Source organism: Coloeus monedula (genome assembly GCF_965178545.1).
Source record: "Coloeus monedula genome assembly, chromosome: 2".
In the NCBI taxonomy this organism is placed as follows: domain Eukaryota; kingdom Metazoa; phylum Chordata; class Aves; order Passeriformes; family Corvidae; genus Coloeus; species Coloeus monedula.
In genome coordinates this window covers 95897982-95914722 of record NC_138782.1, presented here as the reverse complement: position 1 = coordinate 95914722, position 16741 = coordinate 95897982, and the positions used below count along the sequence as shown (strand labels likewise).

Here is a 16741-nt window from a genome sequence, read left to right as displayed (position 1 = left end):
AAATTCCTCTAAATCAAACGTAACCTCAAAATGGTCGGATTCATTTGCATCATCTAGATGTATTTTCTCCTCAAACAAAGTCAATGGGTCTCGAATGAACAAGTGTGCAATATGCTGTGCCAAAAGATGGTCAATACCTATAAAATGAAAATTCAAACAAACAATTCACACATATCAAAATAGGTTCTAAGAAATGATTTTTTTTTACAAGACTGAAAATATCTAACACTGCAATGCTACCTCAACCCACCACATCCTGTTAAAGTTTAAATGATGACTTCAGGAAGGAAGGTAATGATTAAAAAGAGAAAAAAACCCAAAAATAAACAGGTTCTTGTTTGGAAATGGCAGCTGAATATTGGTGTGGCTGCCATTCTTCCTGTTTCCTGATGCATTCTGTGCCATGTTTCCTACAGCAGTTCTGCTCTCTCCATAAAAATAAAACCTTAATTCCAGCTTGAGAAACTCAGTTTGATGCATTAGGGACAGTTTCTGTTACAAACGAATCCTTTTTAAAAAACTCTTAAGACCACTCTACACAGATACTTCCTGGGTAGAAGTCACTCTGAGGGCTGCACAATGCTTGCAACAAACAAGAACATAAACATAAAATATCCCACACACTGCAAACATAATTCTTAACCTGCTCATAATGAAGCAAACACTTACCTTCCTTTATTAGGTGCTCGTAGATATCTTTGTCTATTGTCAAATCAATGTCATTGTATTTCTCACCACATTCAGATAGATAACTGTCTATGGAATCATATCTGGATTTACTGATTCTATAATGGTTGTTCTTCAGTGGCTATATAATTTAAGAATACAATATTTTAACAGCTTGTTAACAATGTTACCTAAGTTTTGCTCACTAATGACACTTTGAGAATTATAATCCTATTTAAAAAACCCTACAGCCTCAATTAAAATTATTAAAAGCACGAGTCTTAAATAGGCTCAATATAAAGTGATTCTGGAATTACGACTATTTTGTTTGCAGATGTATGTATCTGAGCAAAAAATCAGTCATCACACATTGACTAGAATTCTCTAGCAGTGGAAACGTTTTCCTGATGTAATATACCATTACCCCAAGCACCTGGAAAGCATTAAACACATACCAACAGTTTCACTATGTGCACACTGTTAGAGCTGCCCTTAAAATATGTAGTTCAAGAATTCTTTCAAGTAAATTAAAAAAATTATTTATTTTATGTAAGTTTTTAAGTGCCTTGAATGAAAATTCCTGCTTAGAGAAACTCTTCAAGTTCTGACACCTGGCTCTCTTCATATAGTTCTAGTTTATTCTACTCAGCAGCACCTGCTATTTAATTTAGTGCAATTTTTGCCTTTTAGGCTCAAGCACAAATTGGAAAGTTTCATCACAGGGGACCCTTTTCAGCCAGCTGTGGAAGACTGGGATTCCACACCTAATTAAAAATATGTATCTGTTAACACACCGTCCAACCAAGGTGAGTGTTTACACCATCTCTCCTGTATTTACCACAGAGACCATCACATTCCCTGGTTAGTGATTCTGATGAGCACAAGCAGAATTTCATACTAAAGGAGATTTAACTTTTTTGCCTGAAAAACCCCAGACACCTACTAGGTACCATGACTTACCTCTAGCCCTCTCTCCTCCCGCGTTCGATCATCCACGGAAGCAGAGATCACTCCCCAGCGACAGTCAATGTCAGACACGTAGCCTCTGTAGAATGGAGATGCAGCGCTCAACGCCATCTACAATGAAACAGCCCGATATCAAAACAAAGGACAGGCCAAGGAACCAAAAGCAAAATACAACCCCACTGGAAAGGGAACATGCTGGTCCAGAAGGGACTGAAGTATATATACTTCAGTTTAACATACAGCCAAAGCCAGAAATATCTCAACTGCTCCCTCCAAAAAATGCCTGGGTGAAGGGTTACCATTCCTGAAGTGGCATCTGACACTCCCCAAATGTTTTACCTCTACAGATCAGCATTTAAGGAACACAAAAATGATACTGGCAGTAGCATTTCTGACACAAATCAGCAAGTATTCTGCTCATACAGTTCACCTGGCAATCATTTTATTTGGTTTATTTTTGTTTGGCCAAACACCTTAGGAACACAGCTGGAATGTACCTCACTTAGGGCAGGATCTACTCATCATCCAGACCAGACAGATACCTTATTTTTGTAACTCCCGTTATAAGCAGCTGTTTACGACAACATGCTTATAAAAGGGACAGATTTACACAACTTAAGCTGAAACCCTCTATAACACCAGAGTTGAAAAATCAAAAATTGTTTTAAGGAGCAAGCTTGACTTGTTTTCATGAAAAACTGCCCAAATCTATTTCTGAAACTATTTAACAAGAGTCTCATGCATGTGGGAGTGAGAGCGGAGGAGAAGAAATAGACACAAGGGCCAAGAAGGAACAGATATCATCTGTTTTGTGGTGTCATCTGCACATTAAATAGTTAACACAACTCTTGAAAGCATCTTCTCCCAGAGTACCCAATTTGTGAGCTTGCAATTTGGATATTGTTGTTTTTACATACAGTGGTTTTGCCACTAAGGAAGAGTTCATCTGACAGACGTCCATTACTTACCACAATGGGACAAATTGTAGCTAGCTGATCATAGAGATACCTTGCTTCAGAAATGCTGCAAGCCTGAAATGTTACCTGTTGGAAGATGTACAATTGCTATCACAATTTCTATAATCATACAAGAAGCACAGTCTTCCTACATTTAAAATCAAGTATATAATATAATTATTTATATACTAAAAGCTTTAGGGTTTTTTAGCTGGTTGGTTGGTTTTGTGTGGGTTTTCACCCTAAGTCTTGGACACATTTCTGCCCCACCTACCAGTAGCATTTATATTACAAGCTTCTTTCCATGCCATTTCCATGTTCATTAAAAGATTTCGGACCATAATGCTTCCATGGTGAGGCTAAATATACAAACACTTGCCAGAATCAAAGAAAACCGAGTTAACATCTAGAATACACATGGGTGAGTAATGCACCTTCAGGAAATAAGCCAGGAACCTACTTACTTAGAACAACAGTCAGACACTATTGTAGATTTAACATTTGTTTTATGTGACGCTAATCCTGTTTTAAAGAATATTTCAAGATGCCTTTGGTCCTGAAAAACTGTGGAAAAAAAAAGAATATCTGTGTATCTACTGTAACTTTCATTAAAAAAAAAAAAAGTCCAGCTTTTTCTGCATTAGCGGCCAGAACTCAGCAAAAAAATAGAAAAGAAATATTTGCAGAAAAGTAGTATTTTTGTGAAATTCACTCAGAACAGCATCAAACAGAAGACATATTTCTAGTAGCAGATCTTATCCTCTGGGCCTTGCAAACCAACACTTTATGAATTTAAATAATGCAGAGAGGGATCAGTCTTAAAACTCCCTTTGTCTTAGCAGTTTACGTACTCACAGATCAGAGGAAAACTTAGATGGGAATGTACCTCTGTACCACTGTCATAATGTTATACAACAGGCTTCAGCTCTATATCAGCATTTCTGCTTGCTGTCCTGAATGCCAGTTGTACACAGGCTTTCCTCTTCCAAGGATAAGAATTAGAGAGTACCACAAAACACAAATGTTATTCTCAGCTTGCCACTAAACCAAACTGCACCTCAAGTAAGACAAAAAAAAAAAAAAAACAACCAACAAATCCCTCCAAAACTCCTGAGTTCACTGGTACCTCAGTGAGCAGATGGATTTTTTTGGGGGGTGTTGATGATGGTGGTATAGGGAAAATACGGGATTTGTTTGTGTTTGTTTCGTCTTTTTAATTCTTCAGCCAATATTCATTAAAACATCCCAGATTAGAAAACAGTTCTGCTGTGGAGAAAATATTCCTTCTGTGTCTATCCTTCAAGTGGCTTGTTTTTTTCAGAGAGAAAACCAAGCAAACAAACAAAAAACACAGTTGTTGAAAAGACAAGATTATTTAATTATCTTGCAGAGAAGCAGCTAAGTATGATTTCTCATCACTAATTTTGGACATTCAGCACTAGGGAGCCAGCCTTGAAGTGGGGGTGGGTTGACAGGAAACCTACACTCTTTCCCCAGACAGTGATATTTGCCTTCCCTTCCCTTTTATGTTTATTCCAAACCACATTAAATCTGAGATTCAACATGGTTTCTAGGCAAATGTCCCATTACAGACGAAAAGAGCCTGGCTGTCTTCTCCAGGAGGGCTACAGGCACTGCCAGTGCAGGCCATCCTAGCCCAAGCTCATCAGGACATTATTTTTAACCCTGGAAATGCATCAAACCAAGTTGTAGCTTGGTGTGCAGTAAGAAAAACAGGAACAAAAACCAAACCAACAAGACTACCCCCCAAACACAAAAGGAAGTATATATACTACAAACTACCTTACAAAAATAGGTGGGCAATACATGTTTTCTTCTAGTCAGTTATCAGGAATTATCAGTTGATACAGAAGCAGCTGCCTGCCCTGTTTTCATTCTCCCTTTGATGATAACAGGACTACTGAATTTGAATTTGGCCACTGATTACCAGAACGTAATAAAAAAATCTAACAGTATGTAATGGTAATGTAATAGTAAAATAGTACTCCGCTAAAAAGGAATTTAATAACGTTCTTAAAGTTCATACAATGACTGAATAAGGCTGGATTTCTTTTATTGGTCTTAAATGAGAGATGGCATAAAACAAACCATGCCAAACTAACACCTTGTAAAACCATAGAGTATTATGTACACCTTACTATCTCATCAGATTCTCCCTGATTTGCCCTAGTGACAGAAACTGTATGTAGCAGCTGTCAAGAACTTTTATTTATACAGCTTTTGTAGTTTCTCAAGCTCAAACGGAGTGCTTTTCATGAGGTTTTCTGCCCCTGCTATGAAACAAGAAGAGCTTGGAGAATTTCCTTTAATTCCATAGAGAGTTAACACTAGCCTCTTCCTAGCTCTGCTTCCAAGACTGCAGTGGCAACAGGCATATTTTATCAAGAGACAAATACACCATGATTACCTAAGGTGTTAGTCAGTGCCCAACATCAGAGAAACATTTAAAACAAACAGAAAATGAAAGGATTAAAGCACTCTTAATATTCAGCACCTGGATTTAAAAGGAAGATACTGTAAGACAGGAATACTCAGGCAAATAACTAAAACCAATAAAAAGTGGGCATGTTCAAATGGGAGAAAACAGAATCAAAAACATCTCCCAGCACACAGTTAGAGAAGACAACTACCCTCATGGATCTGGTAGGTTTGCGGTACAAGCAGTGAGAAGACAACTCTTTAGCAGATATATACAAATATTTAAGAATGAGAAAATTTATACAGGAGGTCATGATGTTTGTAAATGAAATTAAATTATACAAAAGCAGAAAGCTACTTATTTTTAAAAATAATCCCACAACCTCTTGCTTTCGCAGTTCTAAGGGTGCAGAAGGAGGAAAACACCCCAAATCAGTAACTACAAAACCTCTTCCATTCCTACAAGACTGCTCAATTTCCATCTCCAGTGTCCTTTGGTAATGCCTGAAAGATGACCAAACTGGAAGATGACCTTTCACGCTTGAAAAGTACTGGAGTTTCAGGAGCAGGTGCTTGATCAAATGTGGTTTGACCAGTTCAAGAAACCCTCTCAGCAAGTCATCCAATTACATTTGAATATTAGCAGAAAATAAACATAATGCAAGCAAATAAACCTGGTGTGTTGGACTGACCCTGGCTGGATGCCAGATATCCACTAAGCCACTTTATCGTTTCCCTCCTTTGCTGGACAGGGAAGAGAAAATGTAACAGAAGGCTCAGGATCAAGGTAAGGTCAGGGAGAGATCACAGAATCAATTAGGTTGGAAAAGACCTCTGAGATCACAGAGTCCAGCCTATGACTGAACCCCACCTTGTCAACTAGACCATGGCACTGAGTGCACATCCAGTATTTCCTTAAACACCTCCAGGTACAGTGATTCCAACACCTCCCTGGGCAGTCCATTCCATTATCTAATTCACCGCTTCTGTGAAGAATTTCTTCTTGATGTCCAACCTGAACCTCCCTTGGCACAGCTTGAGGCCATTTCCTCTTGTCCTGGCACTGGTTGCCTGAGAGAAGAGGCCAACCCCCACTGGGCTACACCCTCCTTTCAGGCAGTTGTAGAGAGGGATAAGGTCTCCCCTGAGCCTCCCTTTCTCCAGGCTAAACACTCGCAGCTCCCTCAGCTGCTCCTCACAGACCCTTGTGCTCCAGACCCTTCACCAGCCCCATTGCTCTTTCCTGGACTCACTCTAGCCCCTCAATGTCTTTCTTGTAGTGAGGGGCCCAGACCTGGACACAGGACTTGAGGTGTGGCCTCACCAATGCTGAGTACAGGGGGACAATCACTGCCCTGGTCCTGCTGGCCACACTACTGCAGATACCGGCCAGGATGACATTGGCCTTCTTGGCCACATGCTGGTTTATGATCAGCTGGATGTCAACCAGCATCCCTAGGTCCTTTTCCACTAGGCAGCCTTCCAGCGACTCTGCCCCTAGACTGTAGTACTGCATGGGCTTGCGGTGACCAAAGTGCAGGACCCAGCACTTGGTCTTATTGAACCTCATGTAATTGGCCTTGGCCCATTGTTCCAGCCTGTCCAGGTCCCTCTGCAGAGCATTCCTACCCTCCAGAAGATCAACACTGACCCGACTTTGTGGGGTGAAGATCACTCACCAGTTATTCTCACAGGCAAAACAGGCTTAACTTGGGGAAATTAACTGACTTTATCATGAGTCAAATCAGAACAGAATAATGAGAAATAAAAACGAAATCTTAAAATCCACTTCACTCCTGAATTCTCTACTTCCTCCCCTCCCAGCCATGCAAGAGAATGACAAATGGGGGCCGTGGTCAGTTCATCACACATTGTCTCTGCTGCTCCTCCCCCCCCCCAGACAGTCCTCCAATGAACATGTTCACTGCTCCAACATGAGTCTTTGTCCTGGCGTCAGCTGGGATTATTAATTTTGTTCCTAGTGACTGGGTACAGTGCTGTGTTTTGGATTCACTATGAGAATAATGTTGATAACACACTGATGTTTTAGTTCTTGCTGAGCAGGGCTTACTCTAAATTAAGGACTTCTCAGTTTCCCATGCTCTGCCAGTGAGCAGGTGCACAAGAAGCCAGGAGGGAGCACAGCTGGGACCTGAATTGGCCAAAGGGATATCCCACACTATATGGCATCATGCTCAGTACATAAACTGGGGGAGTTGGTTGGGAAAGGCTGATTGCTGCTTGGGGACAGGCTGAGCATTTGTCAGCAGACTGTGAGCAACTGTATGGCTGAGCACCACTTTCTTCTTGAGTTTTATTCTCCCCTCTCTTATTTTCATTATCATTATTATTGTATTTTATTTTATTTCAATTATTAAGCTGTTTTTATCTCAAGCCACAAGTTTCACCTATTTCCGATGTGCCTCCCCATCCCACCAGGGGCAAGGGGGTGCACGTGTGTGTGAGGGAGTGACGGCACGGTACTTATTTGCTGTCTGGGTTTAAACCACAACAGCCCTTCCCATGGGCTACACTTAATCAACTGCTCCAGCTGGGGTCCCTTCCACAGGGTTCAGTCTTTCAGGAACTGAGTGCTCCAGCATGGGTACTCCATGGGGTGACAGGTACTGCATCCTTCACACATCTACCTGCTTTGGTGTGGGGTCCTCCAGAGGCTGCAGGTGGATCTCTGCTCCAATGCCAGTCTCCTGCCTCACCATGATCTTAACTGCAGGCTCCAGGGGAATCTCAGCTCCATCACCTTGAACACCTCCTCCTCCTTCTTCTTCATTGACCTTGGTGCCTGCAGAGCTGTTCCTCTCACATATTCTCACTCCTATCTTTGCAGCGTCACTGTGCAGTTTTTTCCCCTCTTTCTTAATGTATTTATCTCAGAGGTGCTACCACTGTCACTGGTGGGCTCGGCCAGCAGTGGGTCTGTCTTGGAGCCAGCTGGCATTGGCTCTGTTGGACATGGGAGAAGCTTCCAGCACCTTCTCACAGCAACCACCCCTTCAGCTCCTCTGCTAGCAAAACCTGGCCACAAAACCCCAATATACTTGGATTTGAACACTAGAATACTAGACATACCATTTGTTCTTTTATCTCCCCTTTTGCCACACCGATGTAAAATGCATCAGTTGAACTATGAAGGTGAAAGTAGACATAAGACAAGTCTTAAAAAGGGAAGCATTTACAGAAGACAATGTGCAGTAACATCTTGAAAGCAGATGCACTTTACCTGGAGACAACAGTTTCCCATTCCAAAACCCATAGCATCCATATATATGTAGTCTGGCTTAGCTGCCTTTGCTGCTTCTCCATCATCATTAGGAAATGTTTCAATAAAAGGTGATGGCGTGTTCTTATCTTTAAATACTGTGTGGAAAATACAGGCACTCAGTAACTCAGAGCATGAGACTAAACAATTATTTTGAAAAAGAACAAAGATAAGACTGAATTTACTCACTTGGTACATTTATCACAACCTTCTCTCCTCTTCGGTGTCGAATGTTTCTGGTCAGCGTACTACAAAAGAAAAGTTTTTTGAATTATATCAAATTTTCTCTTTATGCAAATATTTTTGCAGCTACCTTCTCAACAATTTTTAGGGTTTCAGAATGTCAACTTTCTATTTATTTTGAGCATTTTCCTTCAGGAGGCTTCTTTTCCTAGTTTTAAGATAGACTGTAACATATACAACACTGAATTTTTCTCCAGTAAAGTCAGTCTTATTTTGATGGACTTCACAGTACTATGCTGATAAAACAGTCAGAATTAAAAGGCTACGGACCTGAAGAATACAAGAGCAAGTTAAAAGGTATGCTTAGTTTTTAAACAGAATGATTTTCATAGTCCAAAGTCTCACCTTACAGTGAGAAGTACATGGTCCATTTCAGAGTAACTAGGCCAAGCTACTGAATACAGAGATGTCACTGTGACACACCTAAGCAAGAGCTGGATTAACTGTGATGGAAGCATTTAGGCACAGGATTTCAAACTGGAAACCAGTTTGCAGTAGCAAAATCAACACTTTTTGCACCATAATAGCGTGAACTACTACATAAAGTTCCTTGAATTTAACAGTGTATTTTCTTAAGACACTTTGAAAAGAAAATACAGGTCATCACAACCATTTCTGTCCAAGTCAAGTCCTTGTGATATCTGCAGCAACTAGCTACTATTCCAGTAATGCACAGAATTTGCAGGTATGTCTATGATATTCAGGCACAGAAAAAATACTCAACTTCTCAAACTTCACAAAAATATTCTTACCTAAATCTAGGATGTTTATTGATGGCTTCATCTGGAAAAAAGAGGGATTTTGAAGCTCCTCCTTCTACTGGTGTTGGCTTATATTCCGGCAGTGTAAACCCAGGACACCCTAACCTATGTAACACAACAATGAGATCCAAGCTGTAATGAAAACAGACTGTGATTCTAGAATGGAAGGATGATCAGATTAGTATTCTAGTAGACAACCAGCCAATAACCAGCTTCTGCAGTGGTTAACACAGCCTTTTTTTTTTAAAGAAACCCCACTAGTCTATCATTAGACAGCAAACATGGACATTTTCAGTGTCTAAAGCAGGAAACGTCAGTACTGTGTGGGGTACACACACATTCTAGTGTGTTAGTGCTTGTTATTAATACTGACACGCAGCTGCATTCTGTGCTTTAAAGTTTATCTAGAGGATACAGGTTAACTGCCAAAGTAATTTATCCAGTTCTGCTCTTAACAATCTACCCCTTTTAAAATACATACTTAACCAACTCCGTAAGAATTAGTGGTAGTTTCAAGTGGTACACATATCCTAAGTCTTTTAACACTTCTATAGCTCTGGAAACCCCAGTGAGGGGAATGTCATAAGCAAAGAAAAATTGCAGCTATTAGGTGTAAAATGCTGAGAGATATGCAAGCTGATCAGGATACACCTCTCCCCCTCGGGAAACTCCATTTTAAGTTTCAGAGTCACCTGAAACAAGAATAAGCTTTCAGTACAGCTGAGACAAAGGAACATTTGACAAGGTTGAGGTAAAGTAGCAGATTAGTTTCTCCATGTTGCACAGTAAAAAGGGGAAAGATTGTGTTATCTTGAGAGGCTCTAGTATTTAGATGGTTACAAAAAGTTAGCTGATAAAATTACAAACTACTCAAAACATCAGGAAACACTCACATTTCCGAGAACATTATTTATGCTCAACACAATTTCAGTATTTCAATATTGTTTCTTCTTCCTGGTTTCAGTGTGTAAGTTGTCCTACAACTTGTAAACCCAACTTCATCACTTACCTAAATGCTACACTGTGAACTGCAGCCCTCCAGTCCTCAAGAAAGAAAACAATTTTCTGGTCCAGTAGTGAGGATTCACAAATTCAGGAACTAGGGACACTCATTTAGTATCTAAGCTAGATTTTTAAAATATTTAAGCATTTTCAAATAGTTCACTTTTAACTGAGTTGTTTTAATTTGAATAAGCTTACTTCTTTACTTTTCTTCTGTCTGCACTCTAACAAGTTTTTTTGTCTTTTCAAATGCACAGATTTTATTATTACACGTGTACATGCACAGATGCACACAGGTGTACGTACATGCTGTTGTAGAGACAATGTGGCAAAAAACTTCAATCCCATGAAACCTCAGAAATAACCTCAGACTCCAGTCACACCAGCAGGGACTTGAACGGCAAGGTAGCAAAAGGGAGAAATAATAAACTAAATTAGGCTACCCTAGGGACAGCAATCTCTGAGGGATTGACCCCTAAGTAATAAACAAACTACATTTCATGATTTACTGGCTTTCACTGAAGTCCCATGTACCGCTCCTACAGTGACGTAAAAAGTATTTATCTGTATCTACAAAGTGATGAAGAACTCTTCTCCCTTTAGTCCCTGCAAGACTGGATCCAAAATGTTTGTATGTAAAATTTATTAAATGACATAATGTAGTTGTAAGGTTGCAGGGGGAAAAAACCCAATTCTGTAATACACTGAGAACTACTTAACCACTTTAATAAGCTCTTATTACATCTAGTACCACTAATAAAGTGAAAGTAAATTTTGTCAACAGAGTGTTCTTAAAACAGCATTCATGGGGCATTATGCAGACATTTTGGCACCTTTACTGCTAAGTCGTATTTTGTATTGTTCCTCCTCTCAGCAAGAAATTTGGGCTATCGCACTCTGTATTACACAAGAAACTAGCCAGTAAGGCCAGCTGCTTCTCTTCTACTGAAGAGAAACTTTTTTACCATTATAAGCATAATTACCTTCATTTGCTTCACTGACCAGGCTAGTTAGAATGAATGTAATACACCTCTGCTTAGAATTATACTTGAAAGGAATGTCACAAAATACAGTTTCTCCTAGATAATGAAGTTCATCCTGAATTTAATTTCTTCAGTAACGTCTTTACAACAATAAAAAGGATGAAATCTATCCTTTCTAAGGGTATTCACCCAGGAGAGATGCTCTCCTTTCTAGATTCAGTAAGTAGAGTATTGTATAATAGAAGTACTAAGTCCAAGTGCTCCAACCTACCAGAAGCTTGCATTTAATTTAGTGAAAAAATAGTATTAAAAATTGATCAGGTTAGCCATGTTTTGCAAAACTGCTACTTATAAAGATCAAAGTTTGCAAAATAGGTAAAGAGAAACCTTTTCTATATAATTTTCTGCATCAACTCAAGAAGGCGGACTGCTCTCTACTTAGCACTTTATGTTACAAATATTCAGTAGTCTCTCCTAATACAAAATCGTCACAGGTTAGAAGCAACCTAAAAATATAGAATATGCTTATTTGCTTGTCTCATGGCAAGAAAAATTTTAGGAAACATGAGTGGAACATCAAGCCAAAGTTATTTTAATCAAATAATATTTTTCTCTATTTCATTAAACAGTTGAGCTATACGCAGTTAGGAGAAGAGGAAACACGGCATTACACTTCAACAACCATCTCACCTTGGAAATGACGTCACTGTGCAAACAGCCTCATTTTCTTTGAGTACAGAAGCAGCCTCTTGCCGTCTTTTCCTCATGTTGTCTTGCACAGTGTTGAATTCAGACATGGTTCCCCCATATGGCTGTCCAGGTGTCCCTTCAATCATGTAACTACCATATTCTGGTCTCCAGAGTGTTGGGTGACTATGATGAAAGAAGAGCCACATTTAGATATTTGTGCAACTTCAAAAAACATTAATTATTTGTGAGAATTTCAGAAATTAATACCACTTGCGAGAAAAATCTCCTATACTTGTATATTTGACAGAGGAACACAATGTACCTTGCAATGTAGCTCACCATCAGGAAGTGGTGAAAAGAAAGCAAGGCGTAGTTTGGCAGTAATAGCGCTGCTGTGTAGTACAATAAGCAGAATTTGCCTACACCAAAATTGCAGTCACCCTTAGCATCTGTATCAAGCTTTGTTTTTTGGGGTTTTAACTGGAACCAGAAAATACAGATCACTGCTGTTTTTCCACAGGAGAGGATAGGGAAAAACGTCCCTGCCATTCTTACATCTACATTTCTAGTTCTTCCAAAAATGGGAGAGTGCTCCTACAGACAAGAGGCTTCCCCTATACAGCCCTCACTTGCTCCTGTAGTCAAGAGATACGGGAGCAAGTGCACACACATGTATATTTTATGGGACATGGATTACTGTGTACACACAGACACAAAATCAGAGCAAGACAAAACAAGTACCCGCACTGCAACTTTTGTGGGCTCACCATTACATCCTCCTTTATTTCAAAGCATAATACAAAAAGTGCATGGACTGCCTGCAAGTCTGCTCAAAATCTTTCACTTCCTGAACCCCAGATTTATCTGAAAATATCAGTATCTGTGGTTTACAGTTTTACCAACAGCAAACTTGAATGTTAAGCCAGGTTAACAAAATTCTGCACAGTACCATAACAGGAGGATAAAAAAAAAAGAAACTGGAAACAGCTACTCACTTGGGGTTTACCTTCTCCCCCTTGTCTTGCAGTGTTTGAAGAACTTCTTCACCACAGAGTACCAAGCGCACTTTCTTATTTTCATGGTCAAATTTTACCAACATATATTCCACCTTGTAAATAATAAAAACAAAACAAACAATTAAACAGTAAGGTTTTGTTCAGACACAAACACATTGGCACACAATTTTAAGCATCAAGTGAAAAAAAAGAAATCACACTGAACTTCATGTAAGTTTAAAAAACATCACTAACTATGAATGCAGTAAGCAATCCTAGCAAAGATGGCTGCAGGCTTATTTCATCTTGAATAAAGAATGAAAATGTCTTGAAATTTCTTACCCTCCATTTCTAATTGGAGACACTTCACAAAAAAACCCCTAAATTTGTATTTGCCTTCACATTATTTTTAGACAAGAAAAAATTAATACATGCAAGCTATATGCAACCCACAAACATTTCACTGTCATCCCACCAGTCTCTGCTGCCGACAAAAAAAAAAAACACCCCAGACAAACAAAACCACCAAAAGTCATTCTACAAGACATCCATTTACACCCATCACTTGTGGCAGCTATTACGGACTAGCACTGTGTCTCATTTTCACCACAGAAAACCCACAGCTGTTGGTGACAGCATCAGTCCTCTCATTATGACACTCCAGCTCTTGGCATAGCACAGTGGTTTTCACTGCTGCTTGATCCAGCTTTGGTGCCACATTTTCTTCCCCTCCTGCCCAGCACCATACCTTGCCCCCACAGCTCTGCCTCCTCGCCCCTGTCCCTACTCCAGGCTGCAACCCACACTAGATCCAACAAGCTACTCGTGACAGCAGTGCTGCATCCCAGCACTAGAGAATATGTTCCTCCAACAGACATTATCTGAAAGCAGCCAAACCTGGAACACCCTCATCTCAAACTTCTTGATCTCCCTGCACACTTGCTGCTGTCAAAGCTCCCATAAAGACTTTCAGAGTGCTACCCAGCACAGCAACTTAACAGCTGCTTATAGCCCTTCAATACTTATGGATACACTCTATTTGCTAATACCTCTAGGTCAGAGGATGCTTAGCAATGCTCTGGGAAGTGTAAAAGACAAACCAGCTCCCAGGTGCGATGTGTTGCCTACCATGTGGAAACAGAAGTCACACATGGAAATGCATTGCCAGAGGATGGGCTTTCAAACCCTGGTTGGACCAGCAGTTACAGGCAGTGCCTTTTGTTGGAGGCTCTCAAACCACTGCCTCCAAGACTTCCAAAAATCATCTAGTCCAAACATCAATTTATAGTTAAAAATTCAGGTTGCAATTTCACAGCTAGGAGTATCAGAGGTGCACTGTGCTCCTCAGTTTCATTTTCCAACACTGTCTAGAGCCACATCCCTCTGTATTTAACAAATGTGACTGCTCCAGTCCCAGGAGTTCAGACTCACACAAGATGCTTATGTTAAAGTTGCAGCATACCAACTCATGGCAATTTCTATTTTGTACAGAAGTCTGATGAAAATAGGAAAGCAGCTTGCCAAAACACAGGGAACTTGTGCTGTATTTTACAGCACACTGTAAAGTAGATTTGTGATCTTCATGTTCTTTGGCTGCTTCAGTGTCCATGGAAGAGTTATTGCTTACTACTGTGACAAAAAATACAATCCTCTGTTGGGATTTGTGATTAAATCACAAGCAGTGTTATCCAAGAGTGTTTGTAATTCTACAGAATCTGATCAGAGACAAACTCTGGAAGGACTCATCCAGCAATTATACACATTTACTGTATGTTTTCTAAGATCAAATTTTAACGTCTTAGAGAACAAATAATGATTTCTAGTTTCTGTGCAGATTGCACTTTCTTGCACAGTATATTCTGTCAATTGTGTGTATTATGCCACAATAATCTACTTGAGATAACTAGAGACTATAGTAACCAGAACACAGTCGAGCACTGATTTCATTATTACCCAGCAGCAGTCTCTCCAGTGTCATTTGACCCTACTATTGGAAAGAAAAAGGGACTTCAAGTTTCCCTACCATGTTCAACATCATCTCCTGCTTTGTAAAAGTATCATTCTCATTAGGAGCTGGCCTAATCTAGAGGGGGTATGCAAGTCCACAGGTGTGAGTCATACAGATGGATACAGAAAGGACATCAAGCTGGACACATGCCTGGCCTCCCCCCCCACATTGCCTGTAGGAATGGGTAACAGAAAGGAGAGTACAGGAACTGCAGCTGCTATTGAGGGACCAAAAATTGAACACTTGTCCACCTTTACGTGAGTATGCTACTGTGATTAGCCTCCTTTCCTAGAAATCCCTCTCCAAATGTAGCTGTAATGAGCTGGTGGTGAGAAGACTGTACTTTTCTATAAACCAAACTAATTGTAAGTTAAAAAAAAAAAAAAAAAGAAAAAAAGAGCCTAAAATGTAAAGAAACACTAAGTCAAGAAGGCAAACCCAAAGAAATCAAAGTGCTTCATGTTTCACGTACAGTAGAGAATATATTGCATTTATCCATTCCAGCTTTAGAAACAACTATTATTTTTGCCTCCAGAAACATTGACTAAATCTTCAAAGCTTACCACACACATGATCTGCCATTAATTTTAATGAGAAAAGAAAAAACTTCAGATGACTGCCAACAGTTCTGTGTAACCCACAGAGCATCTTGACAACAGAGGGACTGACTGAATGGGCATCCTTAAAGAATGTAATTTCAGCTCATTAAAAGATTTAGCCTACAGCTACAAAGAAAGAAACAAATTGAGAGTTCACACACTTTTACACTCAGCTTCAGGTCATCATTCACAGACTTCTCACATGTTTTTTATCCACAACAAAGTTCAGAGAAACGCAGCCAAGCTGAGAGAATCAGCATGCCTGGCAGAGATTCTAGTCCAAAGGCCAAATATGAGGGGCTTCACCCAACATCCATAATTCATTATTTTGCTGAGCTCTTTAGAGTTCACTTTTCTCTAAAATTTTAATTAGGCTCCTTAGCAAGAAGCAAAATACACATCAGATCAAACTACTGATGCAGATGGCTGACCAGCAGCATTAGCTGCTCTAATTGCTTAGAGCCAGTGAGGACAATGTGCCCTGTCATGGTAATGAAGGTGGCCACTTTGGACCCATGCTTCCAGTCAGTGCTCTCATCGTGCAGCAAACCCTACACATCTCTGTCTTCTGGCTGGCACATGCTGCAAGGCTGCTGACGACAGGACATGGCCTCCCAGCTTCTCCCTGCAGACAGACATGCTCTGCCCAACCTCAGTGGACTAATCTCTCTGACCACCCCTGGGTCTGCCTGGCTCACAGAAGTTCTGTGGTACCTTACCAGGCAAAGGAACAACAGTTTGGCCAGCAAGGTTGCAAAGAGAAAGCCGAAAATCCAACACCCCACCCCCATCCCAGAGCAAGCCTAAACAAATTATTGTTCACAGTTAAATGCATTAAAAAAGCAAATACATTCTTAGTTAAAGCAAATACTCGGAGTATAACAGAAGTACCCATGAGCCAACACAAGGAAAAACTGTTCTTTAGTGGGCTCCTTCCTCTTAATTACTGGCTTGACATGTAACTTCATCTACAGAGCACTTCCACGCCAGCTCCGCTCCACTCCATTGCCGAATCTTCTCAAGAAGCAGTATGCTCCATTAGTTTGCTAGCAGAACAGCACCCAGAATGGTGTTACTTCACTTACTATCACCTTTTCTCACAGTTGGCTACCAAGAAAATTTCAGGCTTTTGAAAATTCTTTGATACCGCCTC

General features: G+C 40.1%; 1 protein-coding gene across 1 annotated transcript in view; it reads right to left on the bottom strand.

Annotated features, from left to right (window-relative positions):
- The window catches only part of GCLC (glutamate-cysteine ligase catalytic subunit), a 37127-nt gene that overhangs the window by 9785 nt on the left and 10601 nt on the right, over positions 1 to 16741 (bottom strand). The window contains exons 2-10 of the mRNA XM_082302917.1: positions 12982 to 13094; positions 11987 to 12169; positions 9303 to 9416; positions 8497 to 8555; positions 8269 to 8405; positions 2601 to 2675; positions 1627 to 1743; positions 670 to 808; positions 25 to 137 (exon numbers count right to left, since the gene is read on the bottom strand). Of these exons, the coding sequence (XP_082159043.1) occupies positions 25 to 137; positions 670 to 808; positions 1627 to 1743; positions 2601 to 2675; positions 8269 to 8405; positions 8497 to 8555; positions 9303 to 9416; positions 11987 to 12169; positions 12982 to 13094 (1050 nt within the window). The remainder of the gene's footprint in view (positions 1 to 24; positions 138 to 669; positions 809 to 1626; positions 1744 to 2600; positions 2676 to 8268; positions 8406 to 8496; positions 8556 to 9302; positions 9417 to 11986; positions 12170 to 12981; positions 13095 to 16741) is intronic.